This window comes from Brugia malayi (genome assembly GCF_000002995.4).
Source record: "Brugia malayi strain FR3 genome assembly, contig: Bm_v4_Chr4_scaffold_001, whole genome shotgun sequence".
Lineage (NCBI taxonomy): Eukaryota > Metazoa > Nematoda > Chromadorea > Rhabditida > Onchocercidae > Brugia > Brugia malayi.
In genome coordinates this window covers 2,809,262-2,835,676 of record NW_025062478.1, presented here as the reverse complement: position 1 = coordinate 2,835,676, position 26,415 = coordinate 2,809,262, and the positions used below count along the sequence as shown (strand labels likewise).

The following is a 26,415-nucleotide window of genomic DNA, read 5'->3' as shown; positions in this document are numbered from 1 at the left end:
TACGTTAAAGAGGTTTACTTCAATCATTCAATAGTAATCGATCTGTTTTTCATTAACAGTTGCTTCATTGGTTCACTGATTCATCCGATCTATATAGCGAGCACTATAAAATTTTCAGCTTTCTTATTTTTTTTTTTTTTTTTCAACAAGTTTAATTTTTGTGTTCGTTCAATAATTCTGATGCAATATATAATTATCTAAATTAAGTATTTATTGCTTTATCTGTTTTTGATTTTCTTTATAATTTCTAATATAATTTAAAAAATTTTTTCTTCTTTTCTTCTCTTACATAATATTGTAAAAAATTATAGCATATTTCTATATTTTTATCCTTTTTTAACATTGTCTTTCAATATTTTTATATTGTACCTCTTTTTCATTCTAATAAATTAGCTATATTTACAGATTTTTTGATTAAGTTTCAAATATGCTTTATGAGATGTATAGCTTATGTGTATATTTCAGATGGTAACAGATGCATTTTGTGAAATGTTTACTTTGATAGTAAAAGATAGAAAAGTGGGAATATTGTTGGAAGTTTGCAAATATACCGTAACCAATAAATTTTTATGGAAGTAATTATAAGGGTTGTAAAAATGCCGTTATAAGTGATAGAAATTTCCGTTCAAAATAAAAGAAATGAGAAGAGGGTGGAGAGAAGTGTTTAGGGAAGAAAATTTTATTGGTGAAGGTAGAAAGAGGTGGGACAAGAAGATGAAGTAAGTTTGGTATAAAAGATGTGACTGAAATGAATAGAAAAGTAGAAATATGTGTAGAAAATGGGACAAGAGGGAAGCAAATTTTGGTATAAAATATGGAATAGGAAGAAACAATTTTACATATGAATGCAAAAGAAAAAAAAAAAGTATAAATATTATAGATGGGATAAGAAGTAATGTTAGATATAAGAATGAAATACATCTCAATACGTAATACATGGATTTTGATTGATATGAAAGGACATTTGGTTTTATTAAATGTGTTACCATTTGTTATCTAACACATATGTAGTATGAAGAAGATTTGTGTGTTTTTTTTTTCCACCGATTTTTCAAGGTTTTTTTTTTTTCAATTTATCATTGAATTTTTAGGGCAGATTTGGCTATCAACTGACATTGTGTCAATTGTTTCATTGTATCAAGTTCTTTTCTCCTTTTTTTTCCTACAAACAAAACAAAAGAAAGACATTTTGAAGAAATGGCACATGACGGATTTGGAATGCATCGAAATAGTTCTGGTTAGTTGGAGAAATAAACTTTGAATTTAATTTAGTATTGTACGATATGATAATTATAACGATAGAAAATAATGAATGGCTTCATGTTCAAATATTTTATATATATTACTAAAAATAGCAAAACGGGTTATCGAATTTCTTTAAATGAAAGAAAAGATCATTGCGATTTTTTTGTCCGCAACATTTTCGTGGAATTTTTATTATAACATTTATTGTTATAATTCTGAAATTTATTATCATAATTTTACATATAGATAATCTGACTTTTATCTTTTTTACTGGAAATTGATTTCAATTTGATATTTTTGGAGTTGTATATATTTTCAGAATTGTTTCGTAATCAGAGATTTCTGTTTACTTCGGAGTCGGTAAGCGAAGGTCATCCGGACAAAATGTGTGATATGATATCGGATGCTGTTCTGGATGCTCATCTTGCTCAGGATCCAAATGCAAAAGTTGCTTGCGGTATCTGAGCAATCGAAATACATTTTCTTTTCTAAAAAAAAAAAAACTATTCAAACATTATTTAAAAAAAAATTACTGACTAATTTTATGCTAATTTTGAAAGGCAACCAAAAGGTTAACTATTGAACAAGAAAAAAAATAGATTATAAATTATTTACTGGCTTAAACAAGGAATGAGTTTATAGTAATTTTTCAAGTGGCATTTTTCTTTGTTTATTACAGTTATTATTTCAGATCGGTTTTGCAAACTCACTTCGCACATTAAATTAATTTCCTCAAAACAGCTAAAACTAACGTCCGTTTAAAGTTGTTACTTTCTTACAGAAACGGTAGCCAAAACGGACATGTTAATGCTGTGTGGGGAAATTACATCTAGTGCAAATGTTGATTATTATCAGATCGTTAGGGATACAGTACAACAGATAGGATTCGACGATTCCTCCAAGGGTCTATTATTAGAAAATTTATAGGGGATTTGGTATAGTTTTCATCAACATGTGGTTATACTGTCTTTTATTAATTCGTATAACCATTATGATGATAATCACATTATATTAAGGATAGTATTCCATTTAAAAAGATTAATTTTGAAAAATATTTTAGTCGTATGTTTTAGAATTTCTTGCCTTTATAGGTTTTGATTATAAAACATGTAATGTGATAATTGCATTAGAACAGCAAGCACCTGAAATAGCAGCTGGAGTACATCTGAATCGAAAAATGGAAGAAATTGGTGCTGGTGATCAGGTTGGTATTTTTTTCTTTTTCCTAATTTTTTTTTTTTTTTTTGAAATAAGGATTGTTCCTTTCGTTATCCAAGATAAAGCGGTAGCTGCAAGGGATACCAAATCTTAATTAGATTATCTCTTCCACAACTTGGAGCCAAGATTTAAAAGTTTGCAAAAATAAATTATGTTTTGTTAGCATTTATCATTTTCATTTTTTGCTCAAAATTATTATCGGCATAAATCACGAGTAATTAAGACATTTTGTTTACTTTCATTTCTTGTTAAATGAAAAATGAAATATGTTGAAAAATTTTTTGTTTTGGAATTCATAATGATTATTCTATACCTCAAGTTAACTTTATTGCCAATTAACAATTAATTGTAAAATGGTCTTTCATCTCCAACTTTTGATTAATTTAAATAAAATAATTTTTGGTTATTTTTTCCAGGGATTAATGTTCGGTTATGCAACGGATGAAACAGAAGAGCGCATGCCATTATCTTTGTTACTGGCTCATAAACTGCTTGCACGACTTCATGAATTGCGGAGAAATGGTACTCTTGAATGGGCTTTACCCGACTCAAAGTCTCAGGTATTTATATCATTATCAAATTCCTTTTTTTTTTAATGTAAGAAATGAAGTAAAAATAGCTGAAAATAAGTGAGAAAAAAATTCTTGAAAAATGATATAACCAAATACAGTTCGTTAGAAATAATTTGGAGGACTAAGGGTTGTATAAATAAATAATGTTCTTGTAGTTTAAACTTTTCTGAAGTGAATTTAAGGATTAATAAATTCCTGGTTCGATGACTAAGATCATTAACTTATCAACATACGATCACTAATGCTTGTTATGCTTGAGAAGAAATTATTCATATACTAATGCTTCATCTGTAATTGAAATAATTTTTTTTTTTTTAAATCTACCATATTTCAGGTAACAGTGGAGTACAAATTTGAATATGGTGCATGTATACCAGTCCGTGTTCATACAGTTGTCATATCGGCACAGCATAAACCTACAGCTTCGCTGGAAAAAATTCGAGGTGATCTAATCAAGCATGTAATAAATGTAAGCCTTTTTTTGTTACATTTAAATTGGTGAAAAATTTCCATCATTATATGAGAATGTGGATTTTAGATTTTATGTCTTTTATGAGATTATCCAAATTATAGATTGGCTAAATTTCTCGGTAATTATTTAGTAACTGTTAAATTTCAACTTTATTTGAGAAAATTTGTTGATATTAGCTACTTTTTTGCTGTGAATTATGTGAAACCAATACCTTCCAATAATGTAATTTTGTTTATTTGTTCAGTGATTTTTTTTTATTTGTCTTTAAATTTCATGGAAATTTAAATTTTCAGGAAGTGGTTCCACAACATTTCATGGATACAGCTACGAAGTTCTATTTGAATCCATGTGGTAACTTTACAGTTGGTGGACCAAGAAGTGATGCTGGTCTGACTGGTCGTAAAATAATTGTGGACACATATGGTGGTTGGGGTGCTCATGGTGGTGGCGCATTTTCTGGTAAAGATCCAAGCAAGGTATATTAGACTATTTATTGCATTAAATCCTTAATTAATTGTAAATAGTCTTTCGAAAAATTTAATGTGCATAAGTTATTTCAATATTTTTTATAATAATTCAGATATAAGTTTATCATTTTATGCTGATTTTCAAATGTTTAGGTGGATCGTTCAGCAGCTTACGGCGCTCGATGGGTCGCCAAATCGCTTGTAGATGCTGGTATTTGTAAACGATGCTTAATTCAGGTACTGTTTATTTATTGTGAAAATGAAAAAATAAGGAAGTTTTTTTTTTTTTTTTTTTTTTGAGCAATTTTAAATTCAGAATTCAACTCTTATCATTTCTGTATCAGGGGGTGGTAAAGTGGTAATAATAATTTTTCCAGGTGTCGTATGCCATTGGCATCGCTGAACCACTTTCAATAACAGTTGTCGACTATGGAACAAGTAATTTAACGGAAGATGAATTGTTAACTATAGTGAATGATAATTTTGATCTTCGACCGGGTGTCATCATTCGGTATCGTAATTAAACTTCCATCTTTCTTCTTTTTTTTTTTTAAGAGAATTTGATGTTAAGCTATAAAAGCGGATGAACTTTGCTCGATGTTTGAAATTTGATTTGTGATTTGAGCAATAATTATGGGTAGGGGAAGGAAAAGACAGTTTCATTATTCAGTAATTAATATTATACCACAATTAATTATTCCATATAATTTGGAAATAACTTATCACTACCAAAAGCATATTTTAGTGAGCTGGATTTGTTAAAGCCTATTTACAAGGAGACAGCACGTAATGGACATTTTGGTAAATCACTGTTTGCTTGGGAGAAATCGAAAAAGTTAGCAATACGACCGGAATTCATGAATAAACTACGAAGTTCGGAATTATCGAATGGAGATATAAAGCGTAATAGCTTTAATGTTGCTTAATATTAATATCTTTTCAGTCATGTCAATAATTTCAGAAGCTTAGTCTCTCCACTTTTTCTTTTTCAGGAATTTTCTTTACTTTCTATCTAAATGTGCAAGAAAATAATTTAGTATTGTGACATCTTCCTATTTTTTTTTAATTGCTGAATTAGGACCATTCACTCGACAGTTTTTTGAGAAAGGTGACGTTTTGACATAAGACATCTATTTGAAAACTATTCAGATTAATGAATTGAATTTCACTCTTGATAAAAACCATCCAAAACAAAATGATTTATATCTCTTCCACTTTTACTATAATTTATTTACAACTAACGTATTAAAAGTTTTTGTTTTGGGCATTGAAATAATTCCGAAAAATTTTTGCTGTGAAACATTGAGGAAGTTGTAGTATTATCACTCATAATATAGCATAGTGAAAACTGTTACGAAAAAAATCGTTCATAATTTAAACTTTTATCTTGTAGTCTTTGAGCAAACATTTGGAAGTTTTAATATCCATTGTTATTGGCGTCAATGTCGGTATGTGATGTTCGTTGTCATTATAGCCATGAAATGCAGAACTTTAAATAGTACTGCCCTGTTAAACATTAATGAATCTTCTATTTGATAGTGTAGAAATAAAGTGACAGTCATTAATGATATCATATTATATGCAGTCAGTTCATGGCACATTCGTAGAAGAAAATTAAATTTGAAACTTAATTCAATTATTTTATTTCCGAAGTTCTGATCTGCTCATCTTTTAGCATTTGTTTGCTTACATTAACAACATATCAGAAACTGCCAGATTGATTTGACTTTAATAACAACTCAAATATAAAGATATGATTATTAAATGAATCAGTAACATTATTATTGGTGAAGAACAGATAATATTCAATAATTACATGTACATTAATGAGGATGAAATAACTTTGGTAATAATAATAATTTCTAAATTACTCAACAAATAATGGATAAAATATTGCAAAAGAAGATCAAGAATTATTTCGAAAAAAAAAGTATTAAATGATGAAAAACTGGCAAAATTTCCCGCTTATTTCATTGCTGCTTTCTTTGCTTTCTTCGGTAACGGAGCACAATCAAGCTTACCACGTATTATTTCGGCTCGTACACCTTGAAGATCACGCCGACGTCCGCCACGTACCATCACCTGTAATCTTTTCAAAGACGAAATTTTACAATCTCAAAATAAATTTGTCCGAGCACTTATCTCACAAAAGTTGAATAAATGAGTAAAAAAACTTTAATGTGAGCAAAAAGAAGTTAATTTTCACACTGTAACGAATATTTATTAAGCACTTTTCGTATAAAAACGATTTTGTTAATTTACTTTTTGTAAATATTTCATGCAACATAATTCAAAATCAAAATAAGGTAGAATTAAAAAAGACAAAAAAATCTTCATGTATAGGAATATTGTTAATATTAAAGTAGCATTCCCATTTTCCTCAGATTTTTAAACTCCAAATTTATATCTACTTTTGTCAGTTTAATGGTCAGTGATTCAAAATTTAATAGAGTAAAATTCATCTCTACTAATGTATCATATCATGTTAAAATATCAGTAAGAATTGAACTAACTTTGAAATAGAATAATACAATGATAACATAACCATTCGTTGATTACAATATTAATTTTCCAAAAGCAAAAAAAAAAAAAATTAAAAACCTGTGAGTGTTCTTGTAAATTATGACCAACACCTGGGATATAAGCACATACTTCCTTACCATTACTTAAACGTACCAATGCACACTTACGATTTCCCGAATTTGGTTTTTTCGGATGCCTTATTAAAGCTGTAAACAACAATTATTTGACAGTTTGTTTAATTCATTTCCTTCAAATATCTTAAAAAGTTATCAATCAATTTAAATAAAACATTATATTAATAAACAATTTTGAAAAACGATAAGCATATATAAACATATAAATATTAGTAAAATAAGGGAAGCATAAATTATTATCCATTTTGAAAATGAACTAATTCATTTTAAAATCAATAAAAAAAAAAAATACTTTTTAAAACAATTCCTTTGAAATGATTGAAACCACGAATTGCTGTATGATCTCTGCTACGACTACGACGTTCAGGTGGTCCATCCATCCTGTGCATACGCTATAACAAAAAAAAAAAAAAAAAACATTTCCATAATTTGATCTTCTAAATATCAATATTTAACATATACGACTTAAAAAAAAAAAACCCCAAAAATCAAAGAAATATTTAGAATATATCGAATAGATATTAACTTATTTCTTAAAATATTTTTACATATCTTCAAAAATTCTCAATTTCATATATCTTTAAAAAAAAAAAAAAAGAAAAAACAAATATTTGAGATATTTCATTAAATATGATATATAATAACATAAGAATAACAATTTAATGATAATCATGAATTAAAACTAACTGGCAATTAATAAAAATAATAAAAAATAAATTTAAAAAAAAAAAAAAAAAAAAAACTAAATATGGAATAATTTAAATATATTACCTGTAAAATTTCCTCACGACTAAAGCATTGTGTCGTATGAATGTTAAATTTATGTATAGCATTGATATTACTGGCTAACTGACTAATGGTAGGTAGAAATTGACAGGTAATAAAACTTCTTTGTGGCCAAATCAATAATTTATTTAGCCACATGATGATTATTTATGATAGAGTAAGAAAAACACAGTTATATCCAAATCGTATTCATTAAGTATTTATAGATTTCATTCCTGAAATAAACAAATTTCAAATTTACTATAAGTACATCACCAACTGTATACTATTGTACATTACTTTCACAAATTAAGATAGAGCACTATTAAATGTTAATGCTATCATTTAAAACTCAAAATTTGATTGTTAATGAAATTCCTCAGAAATTGCTGAAAGCATTGCAATATTTTAGGAAAAGCAAATAATAATTACGAAATGTTGTAAAACATTTCCAATAAATATTTGAGATATTTCAATAAAGATAAAAATAAATGTGTATATCAACATGAGTGAAGAAAGATTACACTCAAATTAGTACAATTGCTTTAATAAATTGAAGTACAATTTATTTTAATACATAATAAATCGCTAATAAATATTCCTCTATCAATTTTGAAGAATTTCCACCTAAAATAAAGAGATGAAGACAAATATATACAAGGAATGAACAGTTTATCAATCAATACATATGTAAGTTTTAATATTAACAAGTAAAACTAAAATGATATCAATATTTACTCAGGTAGTAATAAATAATCCCATATAAATAAATGACACATGCAATTTTAATAATAAATATAACAGTTTTAATAATATTATCTATAAATACTATCAAAAAGTATCTCAACTTATTATTTAGTACTATCCTAGACACTTCTAAACTATTCGTTCAGAATTAAAAAAGAATACAAAAAGAAGACAAATACTTCAATTCTTACAAACTGTTATCAAATAAACCCTTGATGAATTCATTCTTATCAATTCTTTAGTTTCAAACAAATAATCCAATAGTCTAATTGATAAAGCAACAATTCATATAATCATAATCTTTATAAGATATATCATTGCTTTTTGTTACAAATGGTTTTTTAAGAGATACTATAAAAATAATATTTAAGATATTTACCACCACCTGCAATAGTAATCAAATCTTTACAGTTTGCTTCTAAAGAGTCTTTGCACATTTTATAGAAGTTAGTTCACCATCCTTACTGGATACATGACTTATGAGTCGACCACCTCCCTTTATAGTTTGAGCTTTAATTATACGATATAAATTAATAAAAAGTATAAAAAATGTCAGAAGTATATTATAAAGAATAAAGAATAAAAAGGATGAGATTAAAATTGTACAGAAATTTTTAGAATGTAAGGATTTTCTTTTTAAATAATACCAAAAAAATAAAAATATATACTGAATTATTATATCAAATACCAAAGAATAAATATCTGTAAATTATAATAAAATATAGCGGAAAAGTAAAAGTAATGGGGCCAATATTTCACTTTAAAATTTCTCCACAACAAATATAATGTTAAAAAATTAGAGGCCGTTGCTTATAATTCAAACCAAAATTGATGTTATAGTTAAATGAGCATTAGAAGTGAGGCTCAAGGATACAGATAGAGGTAAATAAATAAAAAGTGAACAAATAATCGCTAATCTAATATTGCATTGAGACAGCTAATTAATAAAATGTTAGACATGAAAAAATATAATCACAAAGAATAAGGCTGCAAAAATATATTCAAAAATTAAGATATAAACATGCGCGTTTTAAAATATAAAATAATTTTAAATCCTAACATATCAGGAAAAAACTTGCAACTATTCATACGACTGATATGATCAGCGTAAATGATAAACAAAAAGGAATAGTAAATACATTATTAAATTCAAAAATAAAAAGTATACCGATTTGTCTTCTATTTCTCACGGCCAAAATACGGTTTCCTAAACTGTAACAATTTATCATGATTATGCTGATAATGTTACCAAAGCAATAAAATAGAAACTTGATGGATCTTATGGAAAATACTATTTATCAATTAATTAAATAAACTATTAAATAAAACGATGAGGTATTTCTATCAAAGGTAACTGTTTTAAGTCCATTCTTGCAGTTGCATTATTAGTGTTGTCAGAACTTTTTCCGATAGCAGAGAATCGATGAAACGTTTTTGAAACGTGGTAATACTTGATGATGAAGTAGTCAAATTGGTACAATACATCGGATCAACTGATGAATCTACAATTTTCAAAGGCCCTTTTTCTATTTCAGCACGGAAATCAGCGAACAAAACAGTGGGTAAAACTGTCATATTTTTCTTCTGCTTTTCTATAAAATCCATCAAACGATGTAAACTTCCATCAGTTGTCATCTGAAATGACCAAATTTGTATATAATTGAGAATACTGTCATATGACAGTGTCAACAATCCATTTCAGGACTTAACTGTGTTCTATGGCTTTCACACAATTGTCAAACTTTTTAAAGCTCACAATTTTAACAATGTTACATTGGTAAGTTAAATAGAACTGATAAGAGGGGAGTTATTTTGAAAAAAACAAATAAATAAAACAGTCTTAATCTTCAACTTACTGATACAATACTCATTCGAAGAAAAGATATATTAACCTCATTTTTTGCTTCGTTCAATAATTTCTCAAAATCACACAATGCATCATCATAGCATGTCATTGATTCTGACAAACAAATTTGCTTCGAAGTTATTAAACCGGACCGAATAAGAATAGCTACCTAAATATTCACAAATATATACATATATATATAAGTAATACAAAAATTCATTTCGTAACTGTAAATTAAAAATGTCAAATTCTACAAATTTTAATTAGTATTTAAAGAAAGATAATAAAATTACCATAGTAGATGCAGCAGCTTCTTGTAAACGAGAAATTCGGTCGTAGTCAACGAGTGATATCCATGTATTTACCGAAACACTGATATTATTCAAATCATTTTCATTATTATTAACACTAACGCATTGAACACAATGCCACCATCCAGGAGGGACAAATATCACATCACCCTTTCTTAAGGTAACCATTCTTATCTTTTTACCTTGCAATGAATTATCAGCACCAACCACATCCAAACTACTGAAATGATATTATCACTGTAGGCCATCGATGAATTAATATAGTTTTTATTCATTTCAATCCAAAATAAAGTTTCTAACATATTTCATTTAGACTGATTTTTTATATGTTATCAAGATGAAAATAAGAAAGAAAATTGGAAACGAAGAATTACAAACCTGAAAACAGTTGATTCTTCGTATGGAATTCGAATCGGCTTCATATTTTCGTTTGGCTCAAACAGAATCCATCGTTTTGATCCAGAAAGTTGCGCATGCACATTATAACCATATGAATCATAATGACACGGTGTATATGCTCCTGGTGTTCCTAAAATATAAAATTTCACATCTAATCCATAATCTCTATTTGTATAAATAAACTAAGAAATATTCAAACTAATTAAAATTATAATAAGATTGATTAAGTAATTAAATTTTAAATCATAATCATTCTTAATGTCAATAATCTATTGAAGATTCTTAGTTGTTCCATATTAACGAAAACAAAGTGATAAACCTGTAATCAGTGCAATTTATTTAAATTAATTAAACACAAAAGTATACCAATCCAAATGGTTGAATCAACGGGATCAGCATCCAAACCAAGATGTCGCCAATCGATATCAGCAATGTTTTCGGGATTCATAATATCAAAGACATAATTATAATCGAAATATCCCCAATGATTTCCTCTATCTATTATCCTCTGATCATTTGCCATCATTGTCGCTTCACCACTGAACCATTTAAAGAAGTGTTCCAAACTGGAGATGTATGCCATTTTTGATTCATTTTCGAATATAATCTGCATTAATAGGATTACCCTACTTACTGTTTCTTTAAAATTCCTCACTTTTTTTAAAACTTCTGTCATACGTTGCGTCTTTACTGCTATTGTTCTAACCATACTAATTTAACCAATCAATCTTACTTAGTTTATATGAATACCAAAAATGAGCTTCTATTTTCAGCACTAAACATAATATCTTAAACATACTATTACTGAAATCATCAAGTACGCAACAGATATGTTAATTTCAATTGATAAGTATCTAGATAATTTATCACTACCACATCTAAAATAGAATAAAACAATCTAAAAAAAAACCAACTTTTCCTCTTAAGTGCTCCTTCGGTCCTAATCGTATTCTCAAAGATCCGTTATTTTCGGTAGGTTTTACAATTTCCGCCAATCGTTGATATGTCCATCCCATAGCCTTCCAATCATTAATACATTCAGATATTACAAATGGTTCTAAGTATTCAATTTTTGAGCGCACAGCAGCATATAATTCCATCAGTAATCTAAAATTTATATCAATAAATTCCTTCTTTCTTTTTTTAATAAAGAAACAATGAATTTCATGATGTAATGCTGAGAGAATTTATAAACAATTTCCTTAATTAATGCAAATTAATAGCACATAAAAAATTTTTAACTAAAAAAATTAAGTATAACCATTAGCATAAAGCAAACAATGTAAAAGGTGACAACAACGCAACATTGTATTTTTTTATCGGTCAATCATAAAATCAAAAATGAAGTAACAAACGCTCCCGAAAAAGATGAAGTTAATATGTGACGTAAAAATCATATGAAATATCCCAGAAATTGAGTCCTACAAAACTGAATTATGCAGTCACCAAGATACCAGGCTATTTTTAAATGAATAATTCCCACCTATTCGCTTGCAAAATGCTCAGTAATAATAAATTTTAAGTAGACAAATATTACTTCGTCTTAATTTTCATGGTTCGTACAATGGCTGTCTTTTATGGAACATTAAACATTATTCCAAAATTTTTACACTTATACCAAAACTTTCAAAAAATCCCTTGCTCACTTCAACATTTGAGTCTGAAGAAACAAACATTTAATAAATTACACCCGTTATTCGATGCATAAGTTGAAACGAAGCTACTACTCGAAAAATAAAAAAAGTTTACTGAATTATACCGTAAGTTCAAGATGTTTCAAGTTTTTTTTTCGCATTTTTTAAACTACACTTTATTTTTTATTTTACATTTTTTTAAATAATGCATGTGTTTATGTTACATTTTCTTTAGTAATACATTTGTTCGAGAAAAACAACGTGTTGCAAAGAAGCAATACTAATCCAACTTTATTACATTTCTACGCTAGAATAATCAAAATACATTATGAATTGGTGAACCATAGAGAATGCATAGGTAGACAAACTCAAAAAGAATATAATCGTCAAAAAGAATCTATGACGACGATGATTCGGATGGAATCGATTCAAGTCCTTGGACTTTGTACATGTTGCCTGTTAAGTTCCAATCTCGTTTGTTCTGGAAAATCCTTAAAAAAAAAAAAAAGTTTATCCGCTAATTATTATTCGCTATCCTGATAACTTATTCTCTAATTATTAATAATAAACGCTAACAACCACCTTACGCAACACTCTACCAAATCTCGAAATATGCCGAATGATCATGAAAATAAAACTTCATAAAAATCTTGCCTTCTTATAAACACATTGAGAACGGAAAAAAATAGACAACATATAATAAGGTTTTTTAGAAAAAAGAAACAGAAAACATTAATTGTCGCTCAAATTTCACGAATCATAAATTGAAAGGAGCAAAATATTTATACGTTGCACAAGTTAAAAGATTCAATGTTCATTTTGATACATAAATTAATAAAAAATCTAGTGAAAATTTCCATAGCACAGTGTCATGAGTGAAGCTTGAACGAATCTCAAATACGACTATCTTCACTATTTCACTACTTTATCTATGTATGAGTGTTTCCTAATATGCCCATATTACATGTAGCAACCCACTGCAATGATACTACTTAAAGAAAGAAAACCACAATATCAAAACTACAGCATTACCTTCCTAGTATTAGTCGTTAATTAGACTGTTTTCTTTTCCAGTTTCTTACAATTTACTATAGATGAGTATGCATTATTCAATAAGCCAGTATAAAAATGACTTCATTCTTTCTTCCTTACTTCCACATATTCTTAGCTACAAAGTTGAGAAATTAATTATATGTATGCAATGGTAGCAGTAGAAATATTTCTCGAAAAAAAGGTCAAAATACATACATGTAACCATGCATATTTCGACGATGTACATGACCTGTCTCGATCAAATTGACCGGTAACATAATATGCATTGTTATTACTACACATGCAACTGTTATTACACTCGAATAAATTTGCTCATACCACATTGGCTTTGTACTGAAATATTCCTTATTAATAAAACGAGTAATTCTTGAAAATTCTTAAAATATTCCACATTAAATCACACTCAATTATTTCATGAGTTTCCACTTTACAAATAAAATAATCTTGTCGCATTTGCACAACCAATTTCGCAATACTTATAATGACAATAATCGATGTTACTATTACAATCAGAAGCAACTTATTTATTATTCAAGAATAAAGTTCAAAATTTTACTTAGCACAACCTACTTGAACATGAAGACTACAATTTGAACATATTCAGGCTAATATCCTTAGCTGAGTACATTGAAATGCCATAAGAGAAAAGATTCCCATCTAGCTATGACCTTCTCATATTGCAACAATCCATTTAAATAAAAGTTTAGCTTGATCTTACCTTCACATATTATCTTCATCTAATAAAAAAGAAAGTAAGTTAGCATAACTAGTCCAAATAAATATAATTAATTTAATATGAAAGAGAACTATACCAAACTAAACTACCCTAAGACCGCGACACCACGGGGGACAGTAAACGCAACCTCGGACACCCCATACACCGGGCAGAATAGCAAATAACATTTAATTGGTGCAATTTGCTATACATTGTGATATAAGCTCATGGGCATCGCAATGCAAATCCATTATACCATTAACTTTATATGCTATGAGATAGTATAGATTAGATTATTCATTGAAGATCTTTTACGAATAAATTTGGTAGTTTTAGATACGTTATATGCAGAAATTCACATTAATTGAAGTCGGTTTTTTTTTTCTTTAATTAACTTTGAAGAACTTGAAAATTTAATTTATTTTCATTTAAATTAGTATTCAAAATATAATACATAAATAGAAGAATAATAGTACATTGTATTTAATGTTATATTTAGTAATGTGTTACTGCTAGAAACTGGAAAATGTATCAGAAAAAATATTATTTTAATTCAATGTAAAATATATTAAAACAAGAAGGTAAGAAGTAATAATGTCTCAATTTCTTTTATAAAAAAAATAAAAAAATCATCATTTACTATAATGTTTAGCCAAGTTTTGCAGTTGAAAAAAAAAAAAGTACTTAAACTTTTTAATTTAATTTAAACTTTTAATTTAATACAACATTATGCTGAAGGAAGAGATAAGAAAGGAATGATTGAATTTCTTTTATATTTTCCTATTTAAGTCTTCAGCGAGTTAAAGTTAATTTTTATTTTTTTTTCTTAGACATATAATATATTAGATTTTATATTAAGTTAACTTATGATATACTAAGAAGGATTTGAAAAAAAAAGCACCTGTTATCAACAAACTCATTAACTTTAAATTAAATTTTTTTTTTTTGTTTCGAAAACCGTAGGCTTAAAAAAAATTTTTTTTTTCGGAAATAATTAAGTCTTTGTAAATATCAAATTGAAATTGTTGTTTGATGAGATTTTTTCTTTTACATGCATATGTTGGCATTCATTTTGTAATAAAAGCAAAGAGTATTTGTTGTAAAAATTTTCCAATAGTTTACGAAATTTTTTAAATCTAATTTATATTCCATTTATTGTCGTGTCAATAATTTGATACGATAATTTATTTTGAAAAATTTCGAATCATTAATAGAATAATGCAACTTATTCAATTAAATGCTCTACGTGATTAATTTATAATTGCTAAGATAATTAACTTTACTTATTAAAAAGTAATCAAAAATTTTTTATATTTTAGATTAAAAAATTTTTTAGATCAAAAAAAAAAAAGTTTCAATTAAAAAAAATTGTTTTTATAAAAAAAGAAAATTGACAAAGAAAAAAATAAATCTTTTGGTCAATTTTTGAACTTTTGAAAATCTGACCATCAAATTTTATTTAAAATTTTTAACTTTTATCATCCATCCAAACAAACTAATCTTGCATTTTGATAGAATAACTCAAAAAGTATTTATTTATGAAGAAAACCGAACAATCTGAATTCTGCAATTTATTTCTCAAATTTTTCAAAAAACTTTTTTTTTCGAAATTTTCTTTCATTTTTTTTTTTTTTTTTTTTTGTTGACTAATAATATTACTTTTTCAGTGAAATGAGAGAAATGAATTTCATAAAATAAGTTTGATTTTTTAAAATTTTAAATGATAATATTTTTTATTTTATCTCAGTATCATTTTATTTTCCTAGCTTTTATTCTTCTCATCTATTTTCGTCTTAATATTTGATAGGAAATCTTCGTCTGTATTTAAAAATTTGACATGACAGCTTTTTGAAAATCTCAGCATCTTTTTTTTTAAGTCTTACACTTTATGAGTAAAAAAAAAGAAAAACGAAAAACGATGGCATAGTTTTTTTTCATTTTTTTCGATTAGCATTTGCGCTTTTCCGTTTTTCGTCTTTCCTTAAATTTCTTTTCTTAGGATGACTCTTATATGTTTATTCAAACTTATTTTCAAGTTTTCAAATGTGAATTAAAATTAAATGAAGCAAAATCTTCTATTCGTTTTAATTTTTGATATTTTTTTTTTTTTTGTATTATTCATTGCTGTATTATTATTAACTAATTTTGCTACGTACAATACTTCCTGTGTTTCATATTTAATCAAGACATATTATAATAATTATCTGATAAATTAATTAGCTAGCAAATGCTCAGCATAATCGAATAATAGACAAGAAAATGTCACATATGCTTGATAATTCTATGATCAATAAAAAATTATTATCTTCATTAACCAAATTAAATCAAAAAGCCAAAGTTCCTATACAAGCATTTATACGCAAATGTACGTGGACACACTCTTCTACACCCCCGCACGCATACGCACTTATAAAATTAATTACGTGCGTCACATGACTTCCACTGCATCATTAAGTAAGTATTGATTATGCATTTACCTGCTTTCATACATTTTCATTTCATCGCTATTAGCTTTAAATAATGTAATAAATGCATCTTAGTATGTTTATTCGAGAATTTGCCCTTATATTCAATTTAACAATCCATATATTTTAATTTATTTCCATCCAATTTTCTTATTGCAATATTCGCTTCCTACGGTAACGTTTTGAGTATTACCGTAATATATACCGCTACAGTAACATTTTTTCATGTTATTATAAATTTTTGCTAGCTGTGTTTATCTATTATAAAATTGTTCCACCTTTAGAGCGGCGCTCAGTGTATTATGGTAGTATTCTCCTACTGTAGTAATACTTTTATGTGTAACACTTGCTTACTACAGCTAAAATTATACTGTAATACTGTAATACCAGTACAATAAATTTCTGTTGTTGTTACTTTTTTAGGGAATATTTTTTTTATTTAGAATGTTTGTTTACTACGGTAAAATTTAATACATTATCGAAGCATTATCGAAGGTAAAATTTAATAGATTATCGAAGGTAAAATTTAATACATTGTTCTAGTACAGTAATATTTTACATATTTCTGTAATAACTTGAGATTATTATTGAATTTATCCTTTGATCTTTTGATATATTCAGCTATTGCATAATTTTCTAAACTTTAACATTTATTGCAACTTAGAAATGTTTTATTGCAATTATTTATAGCTAGAAAATATCTTTATTTACCCATTACTTACATCCATCATTACTTCTATTTATAATTATACATTACATTCTTAACAAGTTATATGTGCATATAAATGTGCTAGGCCTAACTTTATCTATTATATATGTATATTTCTACTTATCCCTCCATTATTTTCTCTCGAGAAAAAAAAAAAGAATTTACTATTAGCTAAGTTTCAACTGCAATAAATATTAATCATATTGTCATCATCATATCAAAATAAACTTTGAATATTAGCAAAGAAAAATTTATAAATGAAGAAGCTCGAGGAAATACTATCATTCATAACGTACAGATAATCTCTGTGAAGAGTCTAATAGTTAATTTTTTTTAAATTATTTTTTAAGTCAAAATAAAGTGGAAGAACAATTAATGTCCTACTAAATATGCAGCAAATCTTTTTTTGGTTATTATTTCATCTAATGAATTATTATGATTAGAAATGGAAAGAGAAAGAAATGCAAATGTCTTACAAGAATTTGGATAAAAATTTGAAAATAATAATATTTCATAAAAAATTGTTTTAGATGATATGAAATGGAAAACAATTGATTTTACTATTTGATGACATTTCAATTAGTTTATTTCTGGAATAATTTGTGTATGTGTATGTTACATGCATTAAGCATTGCATAACATACATACTCGAATAATTCATTTTCAAAATTTTATTATTTCATATTTAAATCTATTCTGTTATCTATTTCTGTTTACTTACAAATAATTTTATAATTCATAAGAATGGTAAAATTATTTATAGCAAAAGGAAAAAGTAACATTTGAAAAAAGCCGAAAGTTGGAATTTTTTTAAAATATTTGTGAAGAAGTTAACAATTTTTCACAAATATTTTATGAAAAAAGCTGAAAAAAAATTCTCATATTTAATAAATTTTTTGAAATATTTTACAAGAAAAAATGAAATATTTTTAAAATTTAATTTGTTATAAATTATTTTTAGTTTTTTTTTTTTTTTTTTTTCTTTAATTTAAATATATTTTGGTTTATAAAATTAACATTGCATTAAATAGCTTATTCCTTGATGGATACCTTAGAATCCACACACATTTCAATAACATTCAATGATGCTATATATGTATATATGTATGTATGCATGTGTGTGTAGGTGTATGTATGTGTGTGTGTGTGTATGTGTGTGTGTGTGTATGTGTGTGTGTGTGTATGTGTGTGTGTGTATGTGTGTGTGTGTGTATGTGTGTGTGTGTGTATGTGTGTGTGAGATTATTGAGCCTAGCAAAAGACTCACTTGTCCCAAAGGTCTTCCTCATGGGAAGGAATCAATAGCTGTGCAAATGCGCATTTGTCAGTTGGATATAAATGATATGTTAAAGTGCCTAACTCTTCTCGCCTAAGCATTTTTCATTTCAAAATGAGAAAAGTTAGCCATTATTTATTATCTTAGCATTTCCTTACTATATGTTATTTACGAATAACTATTTTATCACAAACATTTTCAATTTTATTATAATTTAATTTTTCTTAAAATTTCACATTTCAATTTTTTGTACTTCATTTGCTATTAGAAATAATAAATATTTTGTTTGTAAATTTAAATTAATGGAAAAGCTCAAAATAAATTCACATTTGAAATGTTAGTATTAATAAAAGATATGATATAATGTTATATTATTTCATTTATATGACATCATTTTATTTGTCATTTATTAGATCTTTTTTTTATTTTTATTTTGCTATAATTTTTTTGATCTTTGCTTTCTTTTGTGCATTTTCTTCATTTGTTTTTTTGAAATTGATTAAAATGAAAAATTATTGTCGTCTTTTTTTGCATTATTCCGTTGTAATTAATTTTAACAAAAATGAATATTTAAGTTAATTTTTTGAAATGTTTAACTTTTCAAATGCAATATTTGGATCATATTTTTAGCACTTAATGTCTTATAAAAAGATTAAGTGCTAAATGTATATATATTATTTGTCGTATAATAGCAAAATTTTGTTCAAAAATTTGAAGTAATCATTAAATGAAAAGAAATTTCAAATATAAAATGCGAAATTTAAAATTATAACAAATACAATAGAATTATATAATCAGCAAAAGAAGAGAGAAAAAATTAGATCAAAAATAATATGAATATTTTGATGTAAAAAACAATTAATTATTATTTAAATTTTTATGCAATTGTTGCACATTTCTTAAATGAACCATAATTTAATTAGATATAATACTAATTAGAGTCACATCAGTGTTATTATTGGAATGAAAATTTTAATTTACTATATTTTAATTTTTAAATGAAAATATTTCATACAATAATCAACGATGCTTCACTTCAATTAATCGTTGCTCTTTTTTTTTTTCGCCTAAATTTTTTAGCCTTAGAATAGCAAATAATTGATAATTGTTGTAGGCCCACAAATTGACGTTGGCTGAAGTCAATAAAAGCAGCCAGCAATGACCATATTTGGTCATGGGTCAACCTCCAAAAAGGATAATACAATTGATAATGGTAACTTTATAAATTAACAATTTTTCCTCCCTTTTTTTTTTTTTTTTTAAAAAAAATTATTTTATAAAAATGATTGAAAAATAAAATGAAAATTCATGAATAATTTTTAAAAATGATAAGAAAATATTATGCAGTTAATAATAATAATAAATTAAATTACCTTTAATAAATTGTTCGGAAATCTTTTCTTTTTTTTTTTTAGAAAAATGATTTGAAAAAAAAAAAAAACAACAATTTTGAATGATTAAAATTATTTTAATAAAATTGTATTTTAGGCAATTCAAAGCCTACAGCACTACTCGACGGGGTGACAACACCAGCACCAGGTTTTGGAATTCGTTCATACCTTCATCAATTTTATCAATCACCAGCTGTTGAGGACATCGAATCTGCTGGAGCCTGGTATATGTAATCCAGTCGTTCAACATTTTTATAGAACAAATAATCACTTATTGTAGTAGCAATAGCTTCAACATTTATATAAAATCAATAACTAGTTATTGTTCTAGTATTAGCTTGAACATTTATATAGAACCAACAACTAGCTATTGTCATAGTAATAGCTTCAACATTTATATAAAATAAATGACCAGTTATTGTCATAGTATTAGCTTGAACATTTATATAGAACCAACAACTAGCTATTGTCATAGTAATAGCTTCAACATTTATATAAAATAAATGACCAGTTATTGTCATAGTATTAGCTTGAACATTTATATAAAACCATCAAATTCATCCTGCAATAAACATAATAAGTAAAATTTTATTATAATAAATAAAAACTGTCCTTTTTTTTTGCTAACAATTATTGTTAGAATTAATAGATCAAATTTTTACATTCAATTAATAAAAATTTCAAAAATAAATTTATAACTTTAAAAAAAAAACCAAAAATTAATGATAAAAAAATTATTAGACAACATAATCGTTCAATTATTTATTTATTCATTATATATGAAATTATATTAGTTATTAGGAATTAATTGTATGATAGAAGGAAAAATTTCTAAGCTTTGATTTTTTATAAAATAAAACTTTTTTTTTTCTTTTAAATAATTTTTAATTTTAAAAGTTCAAATTGTATAAATGTGAAAATATTGGCTAATATATTTTTCATAAAAGAATGAAATGAATATTTTTTAGACAAATGTAATTTAACTTTAAACTAAATTATTACTTGAGTATCAAAGTTTGTAAAAAAAATATACAAATAAAAAAAAAAAAAAACGGAAAAATGATTTTCCACTAAGATTTATTAGAAAAATATAGTAATATTCTTTTAAACTTTGAAGAATAATGTGGCAATTTTTAGATATTAATTCCTATTTTGTTTGAATGTATAAAAATGATTCATTAAAAAAAAAGAAAAAGTCAAATTATTATTAGGAGTGAAATATTAAAAATAAAAGTAAATTTTTGAGAAAGTTTAATTAATTCTTTTTAAAAAAAAAAAAAAAAAAAATTAATTTAAGGTATCTTTTACCACCGCCACCAGCACAACGAACAGGACTTTGGCTCTGTCGTATGCTAACCGTTCTTGGCTTAATTCTATTAATTGGTGGAGCAGTTGCTATTATTGTTGGATACACTTGGCCTCATGAAGGAGTTGAAGAATCGATTGCTCGAATTGCTATCTATCAAGTAACAAAATTTTTTTTCTAAATAATTCAACAAAAAATTTTTTTTTATCTCAAAAAAAATTTTGAATTTATTCTAAAGTATGAATATGGAAAAAATTTTAATTATAAATGGCCAATAGTTTTACAAAAAAAGAAAATGTTTACATTTCATTTAATATTAAAATTTCATTTATTTATTCTCATCATTTATATTAATGAAATATTATCATTCATTGATGTTAAAACCAACTGAATGATAGATTATGCAATTTGACAATGATAAACTGATAACGCCCTCATCATCTTATCACTTTGTAGTGTAATGAAGATAATGAAGTAATAATAGTATCATTTGATAATGATATTGTAATTTGAATAGTTAAAACATTGTTTAACAGTCGCAGTATCATAACAGACTGATAATATCGTTTGTTAATGATAATGTAACTGGACAGTTTTATAATGATATCTGATAACTGCTTAACATATCAGCTATTTATGAATATTGTTATCTGATGGTAGTAACACCATTCGATAAATATAGCATAATTTAATGATAATTATATTATCTTATAATAGTGTCACCCAAGGATGATAGTGTCACCTGAGAATAATAATGTCACCTAAGGATGATAGTGTAGCCTAACAATGATAGTGTCACCTAACAGTGATAGTGTCACCTAAAAATGTTAGTGTCACCTAAGAATAATAATGTCACCAAAGGATGATAGTGTCACCTTTACATAATAAGAGCACTTGGTTACGATTGTTTTTAACTTTCACCTGAAAATGATTAATTGTTACGAATAACCTAATTACCTAATTTTTGGCTTTTTCAGTATAATATAATTATTTTAATTTTTTCATCATTCTTTTCAAATAATAATTTATAATTTTTTGTCATTTAATAATTGTTTATGAATTTTTTTTTTTTTTGAAAATTTAAAGGATGAAGATGGAAGCTTTTATGTTCCACCGGAAAAACTTGCCGAAATATTAAAAGATCCAATGCGTCGTTGGAAGATGTTTGGTATGATATTTTAAAAATAAATGAAAAATCCGTTTCCTTTTTCTGACAAACTAAATTTTAACTTTAATGAAAAAAAATTTTTTTTAAAAAATAGAAAAATATCGTTGCTTTTATAAATAAAAATTATTTTATGTATTACATTTTATTCTAATTTTTAATGAAATATTTAGACTAAAACTAAAAAAAAATCCATTTCAATAAATTCAAAATTACATTTAAAATTGAGAAAATAGTGAAAAATGAATAAATATATAGTTTTAAAAGCGTAATAAATTCATTAATTAAATTTAAAACATATTACTATATGAATAATTTACACAAAAATAACAAATATGTATTGTTCATTTATTGAAATGTTTAAAAATTGATTATAGTTAAATCTAATTTCTTTATTCATTCTTTAAATATTTAAGGAAAATTTAATTAAAATTCATTTTTTATTATTTTCATAACAAATTAGAGTAAAATTTAAAATGTTCTGGAAATAATGCATGTCACTTTCAGGCTCTTCTTGAAATAACACTTTAATATAAAATTAAAATTAATTTAATTTATCTGTGCTTTGTTGCTTTCATAAAGTAACACTGATTTAACTAACTTTCAAATTTCAGTGGGAAAAAATTTTCAATTCTAATAAGAGAAGTTGTCACTTTTTTTTCTTACTTTTAGTTTAATTTTAGTAATCTGATTTAAATAACATTTCAAATGTTAATATCAAAATTTTAATTTTACCAAAAAAATTTTATTTCAGTTTAAAAGTTTCATTTCACCAAAAAATAAACATAAAATAATTAAGAATATGTATACTTAAAAAAAGAAAAAAAATTTTCTTAATTAAATTTCAGGTTTATGTACGTTTGCTACCGGTGCTGTAATGCTTGCATTAAGTTTGCTAACACCAACATTGGTAGGTTCATTCAAGAGTAAACATTTAGCAGCATTTATGAGTGAAGATAGCACACCAAATGAGCCACCGATTCGTCTTTATCCGGCAAATTCCGGTAAAAATGAAATGAATCGTCAAATAAACAATAATATCAATGATAAACGTGAAAAAATCACATCTGATTCGTATGTTTCTTATAAAATTTTTTTTTTTTTTCTGCGAATAATTTTACATTTTTTTATTGAAAAATTTCCATGGAAATTTTTAAAATTTGATTTTCATGAATTTTCATGGAAATTTTAAAAAAAAAAATTTTTTTTTAATTTTTTTGTTTGGAAATTTATCACAAATCTTTCATTCCTTTTTTCATTCAAAATTTTATTCGAATTTATTTTTATTAGCAAATAATATTTCATAATGCTATATGTTCTTCAAAGTTTATAAAACTATTAAAACAATGAATAAAATTTATAGGAAATTAAAAAAAGAAGAATGAAAACTATTATTAAAGTATAAAAATAAGCAAACATTTCTATTAAAAAGTTTGAAATGAATGTAAATATATTAAATAATACTTTTGCTAAAATTATTTCTTAGTTTCAAAAAAAAAAAAAATTTCTTTTTTTAAATTAAATTTTAATCCTTCGATTAAATTTCACAAATTGCAGTGGTCCAGTACCAGTACTAAAAGAAATTACAAAAGTACAACCTGGTGAAGGTAAAATTGGCTGCAATGGAAATGGTAACAACGATGACAATCATTCAAAACAAATTGTCACCGATGATCTATTATTGGGTGATGATGTCACACAACAACAATAATTACTTTTCTTTTTTTCTCTTCTTGTAAACTATACGAGATTTCGTGAAAGAAAGTAAACATATGAAAAGTTATTATTATTATTTTCATCAGAAGTTGTAATCATAGTATCTTATACATATATATGATTATTTTATGATTGCATAAACACTTCTGTATGCGAAATAAATTTTTCCAATTTTCGTTTTATTTTTACTGCATCTGGAAAAATTGTTTATTACTCAGAAAATAAATGATAAATTAATAATACTACCACTACTAATAATAATAATAATGATAACCATAATAATAATAATGATAATTAATAATGGTAATAATAATAGTAATGATAATGATAATAATGATAATAATAATAATAATAATAATAATGATAATAATATTAATAATGGTAATAATAATAATAATAATAAATAAATAAATACTAAATAATAATGATAGTAGCAATAAATAATATTAATAACAATAATAAATAATAATAATATAAACATAGAAAATAAAGAATTTAGGAAAATAAAATATTTTTTACTATTGCTACAAAAAAGTGAAAATCATTGTTATATCTTTAAATTGCAAATTCGAAATTACAATCTTTTTTATTTCATTAATTTAATAAATTAACATCTAAAAAAAAGCAACGAAAGATTGTTGCGAATCATTATTAAAATTCATGAAACATATGGATTATTCTTAAACATTTTCATTGTTTTCTTTTTTTCAAAATAATAAATTATTTATTTCGAATTTTGTAATTTAATAATGATTAAATTTATTAGATTGCAGTTGAATGTTGAGCTAAAAAAAAAAGTTTAAAAATTTAAAAAGAAGAAAAGTTAACCATCAGTTAATGACCATTCATAATAAAAATTTATTTATGGCTGTGTGAAAGTTTGAAATAAAAAGAGACAAGAAGCTAAAACACAAAAAAACAGGACAATTTTGATAAAATTAAATAGCAAAAAGTGATGAGAAAAATTTTTGAAATAATCATACACGAAATGTTATCCGTTATCAATTAAATTAAAATAGTACTGCAAATATAAATAAAATTTAATTATGATATTCCTTTTTTAAATGTGATTTAATATCCATCGAATAAACAAAAACATATTTCATATTTCAGAATTAAAATTATTCACTAATTTTCAAAATTATCACTTTTTAATCATTTTAATTAATGAACTAATATTTCCTTTATAATGTCAAGTTATTGATTAATAAGCAAGGAATTACATTAAAAACATTTTTACAAAATACTTTAATCATAAAATGCTAAATAAATTACGATTATATATTAATTATCTCACTGTATCTGCTGCAAAGACAGAAATTAATCAAAACGTTCATTAATTAAAATCCATCAATTTCATTAAAATTCAATTCATTAATTGCTGATTAAAGAAATTCACGAACGAATGAAGAACTGCGTTTGCATATTTGTATCAGTTGCTCATAAATTGCATATTATCAATCAAATTATAAGTTTTTAAATCAATTTTAAAATGAAAAATTTTAATTATGATATTTCCTACATCCCACATCATCAGTTTTCATCAGCATATTAAATTGTTAAATTAAGAATAGAAAAAAAAAAAGAATTCAAACTCAAATATTCCATATAGAGTTATTAGGTAATATAAATATATTATTTACCACTAAATAAGGAAAAAGTAATCATTAAAATAAAAACCACATAATTAAATTTAAATTTTACAACTATAATTTCCAATTTTACTGCATAGCTTGGCTTCATATTAAGATCTGTAACAGAAAAGAAATAAGTGAAAATATTTATCAAATAGAATAAGTGATAATGATAACGACAATAATAATAATAATAGTAATGGTCAAAACGACAGTAATCATTCATCACAATAAACATCAAATATTCGAGAAAAAAAATTTAAGCAAAGAAAGACATTTTTTTTAAATTAAAAAAAGAAAAAAAAAAAAAATGGAAGAGCATATGTTTAACAACCGTATTGAACTTTGTAAAAGTGATTTTGCATTATATATGAAATTTTACTTTTTAAAAATTTGTCAAAAAAAAAAAATTACTTTAATTTTGCATAAAATGTGTACTTTTTTCTTGTGATATATGATCAATGGAAATAAAAACATTAGAAATTTCACAAAAATTCTTTTCATATTTATGGATTTTTTTTTTCCAATTAAACCAAAAATATTAAACGGGTAAAAAATACATATACCCGAGGAAAAAAAAAAAAGGAAGAAAATATTCTGAGCACATTAAGTATTTAGAAATAATTAATTAATTAAAAATTAAACAAATGAA

At 25.1% G+C, this 26,415-nt stretch overlaps 5 protein-coding genes across 5 annotated transcripts; 2 read left to right on the top strand and 3 right to left on the bottom strand.

Annotated features, from left to right (window-relative positions):
* Nucleotides 1-1,197: 1,197 nt before the first annotated feature.
* On the top strand, nucleotides 1,198-4,900 carry Bm13857 (S-adenosylmethionine synthetase, putative; the record flags this gene model as incomplete). The annotated part of the gene is made up of 10 exons (XM_001893283.1): nucleotides 1,198-1,237; nucleotides 1,565-1,702; nucleotides 2,027-2,149; nucleotides 2,337-2,449; nucleotides 2,880-3,023; nucleotides 3,370-3,504; nucleotides 3,801-3,983; nucleotides 4,128-4,211; nucleotides 4,352-4,485; nucleotides 4,720-4,900. The coding sequence occupies 10 exons, from the start codon at nucleotides 1,198-1,200 to the stop codon at nucleotides 4,898-4,900; spliced, it is 1,275 nt and encodes a 424-aa protein (XP_001893318.1).
* A 1,039-nt stretch (nucleotides 4,901-5,939) lies between these two features.
* Nucleotides 5,940-7,555, bottom strand: Bma-mrps-12 (30S ribosomal protein S12, putative; the record flags this gene model as incomplete). The annotated part of the gene is made up of 4 exons (XM_043081422.1): nucleotides 5,940-6,056; nucleotides 6,576-6,703; nucleotides 6,924-7,023; nucleotides 7,403-7,555. The coding sequence occupies 4 exons, from the start codon at nucleotides 7,553-7,555 to the stop codon at nucleotides 5,940-5,942; spliced, it is 498 nt and encodes a 165-aa protein (XP_042937356.1).
* Nucleotides 7,556-9,502: 1,947 nt separating this feature from the next.
* Nucleotides 9,503-11,799, bottom strand: Bm9277 (jmjC domain containing protein; the record flags this gene model as incomplete). The annotated part of the gene is made up of 6 exons (XM_001893285.2): nucleotides 9,503-9,778; nucleotides 10,036-10,158; nucleotides 10,283-10,520; nucleotides 10,679-10,829; nucleotides 11,066-11,306; nucleotides 11,614-11,799. 6 exons carry the CDS (start codon nucleotides 11,797-11,799, stop codon nucleotides 9,503-9,505), a joined length of 1,215 nt encoding a protein of 404 aa, XP_001893320.2.
* Nucleotides 11,800-12,730: 931 nt separating this feature from the next.
* Bm3728 (RH49308p, putative) lies at nucleotides 12,731-13,709 on the bottom strand (the record flags this gene model as incomplete). The annotated part of the gene is made up of 2 exons (XM_001893286.2): nucleotides 12,731-12,824; nucleotides 13,582-13,709. 2 exons carry the CDS (start codon nucleotides 13,707-13,709, stop codon nucleotides 12,731-12,733), a joined length of 222 nt encoding a protein of 73 aa, XP_001893321.1.
* A 6,000-nt stretch (nucleotides 13,710-19,709) lies between these two features.
* On the top strand, nucleotides 19,710-24,124 carry Bm6040 (Uncharacterized protein; the record flags this gene model as incomplete). Its single annotated transcript, XM_043081421.1, has 6 exons — nucleotides 19,710-19,764; nucleotides 20,040-20,166; nucleotides 21,240-21,408; nucleotides 22,335-22,416; nucleotides 23,262-23,487; nucleotides 23,971-24,124. 6 exons carry the CDS (start codon nucleotides 19,710-19,712, stop codon nucleotides 24,122-24,124), a joined length of 813 nt encoding a protein of 270 aa, XP_042937355.1.
* Between the last annotated feature and the right edge of the window lie 2,291 nt (nucleotides 24,125-26,415).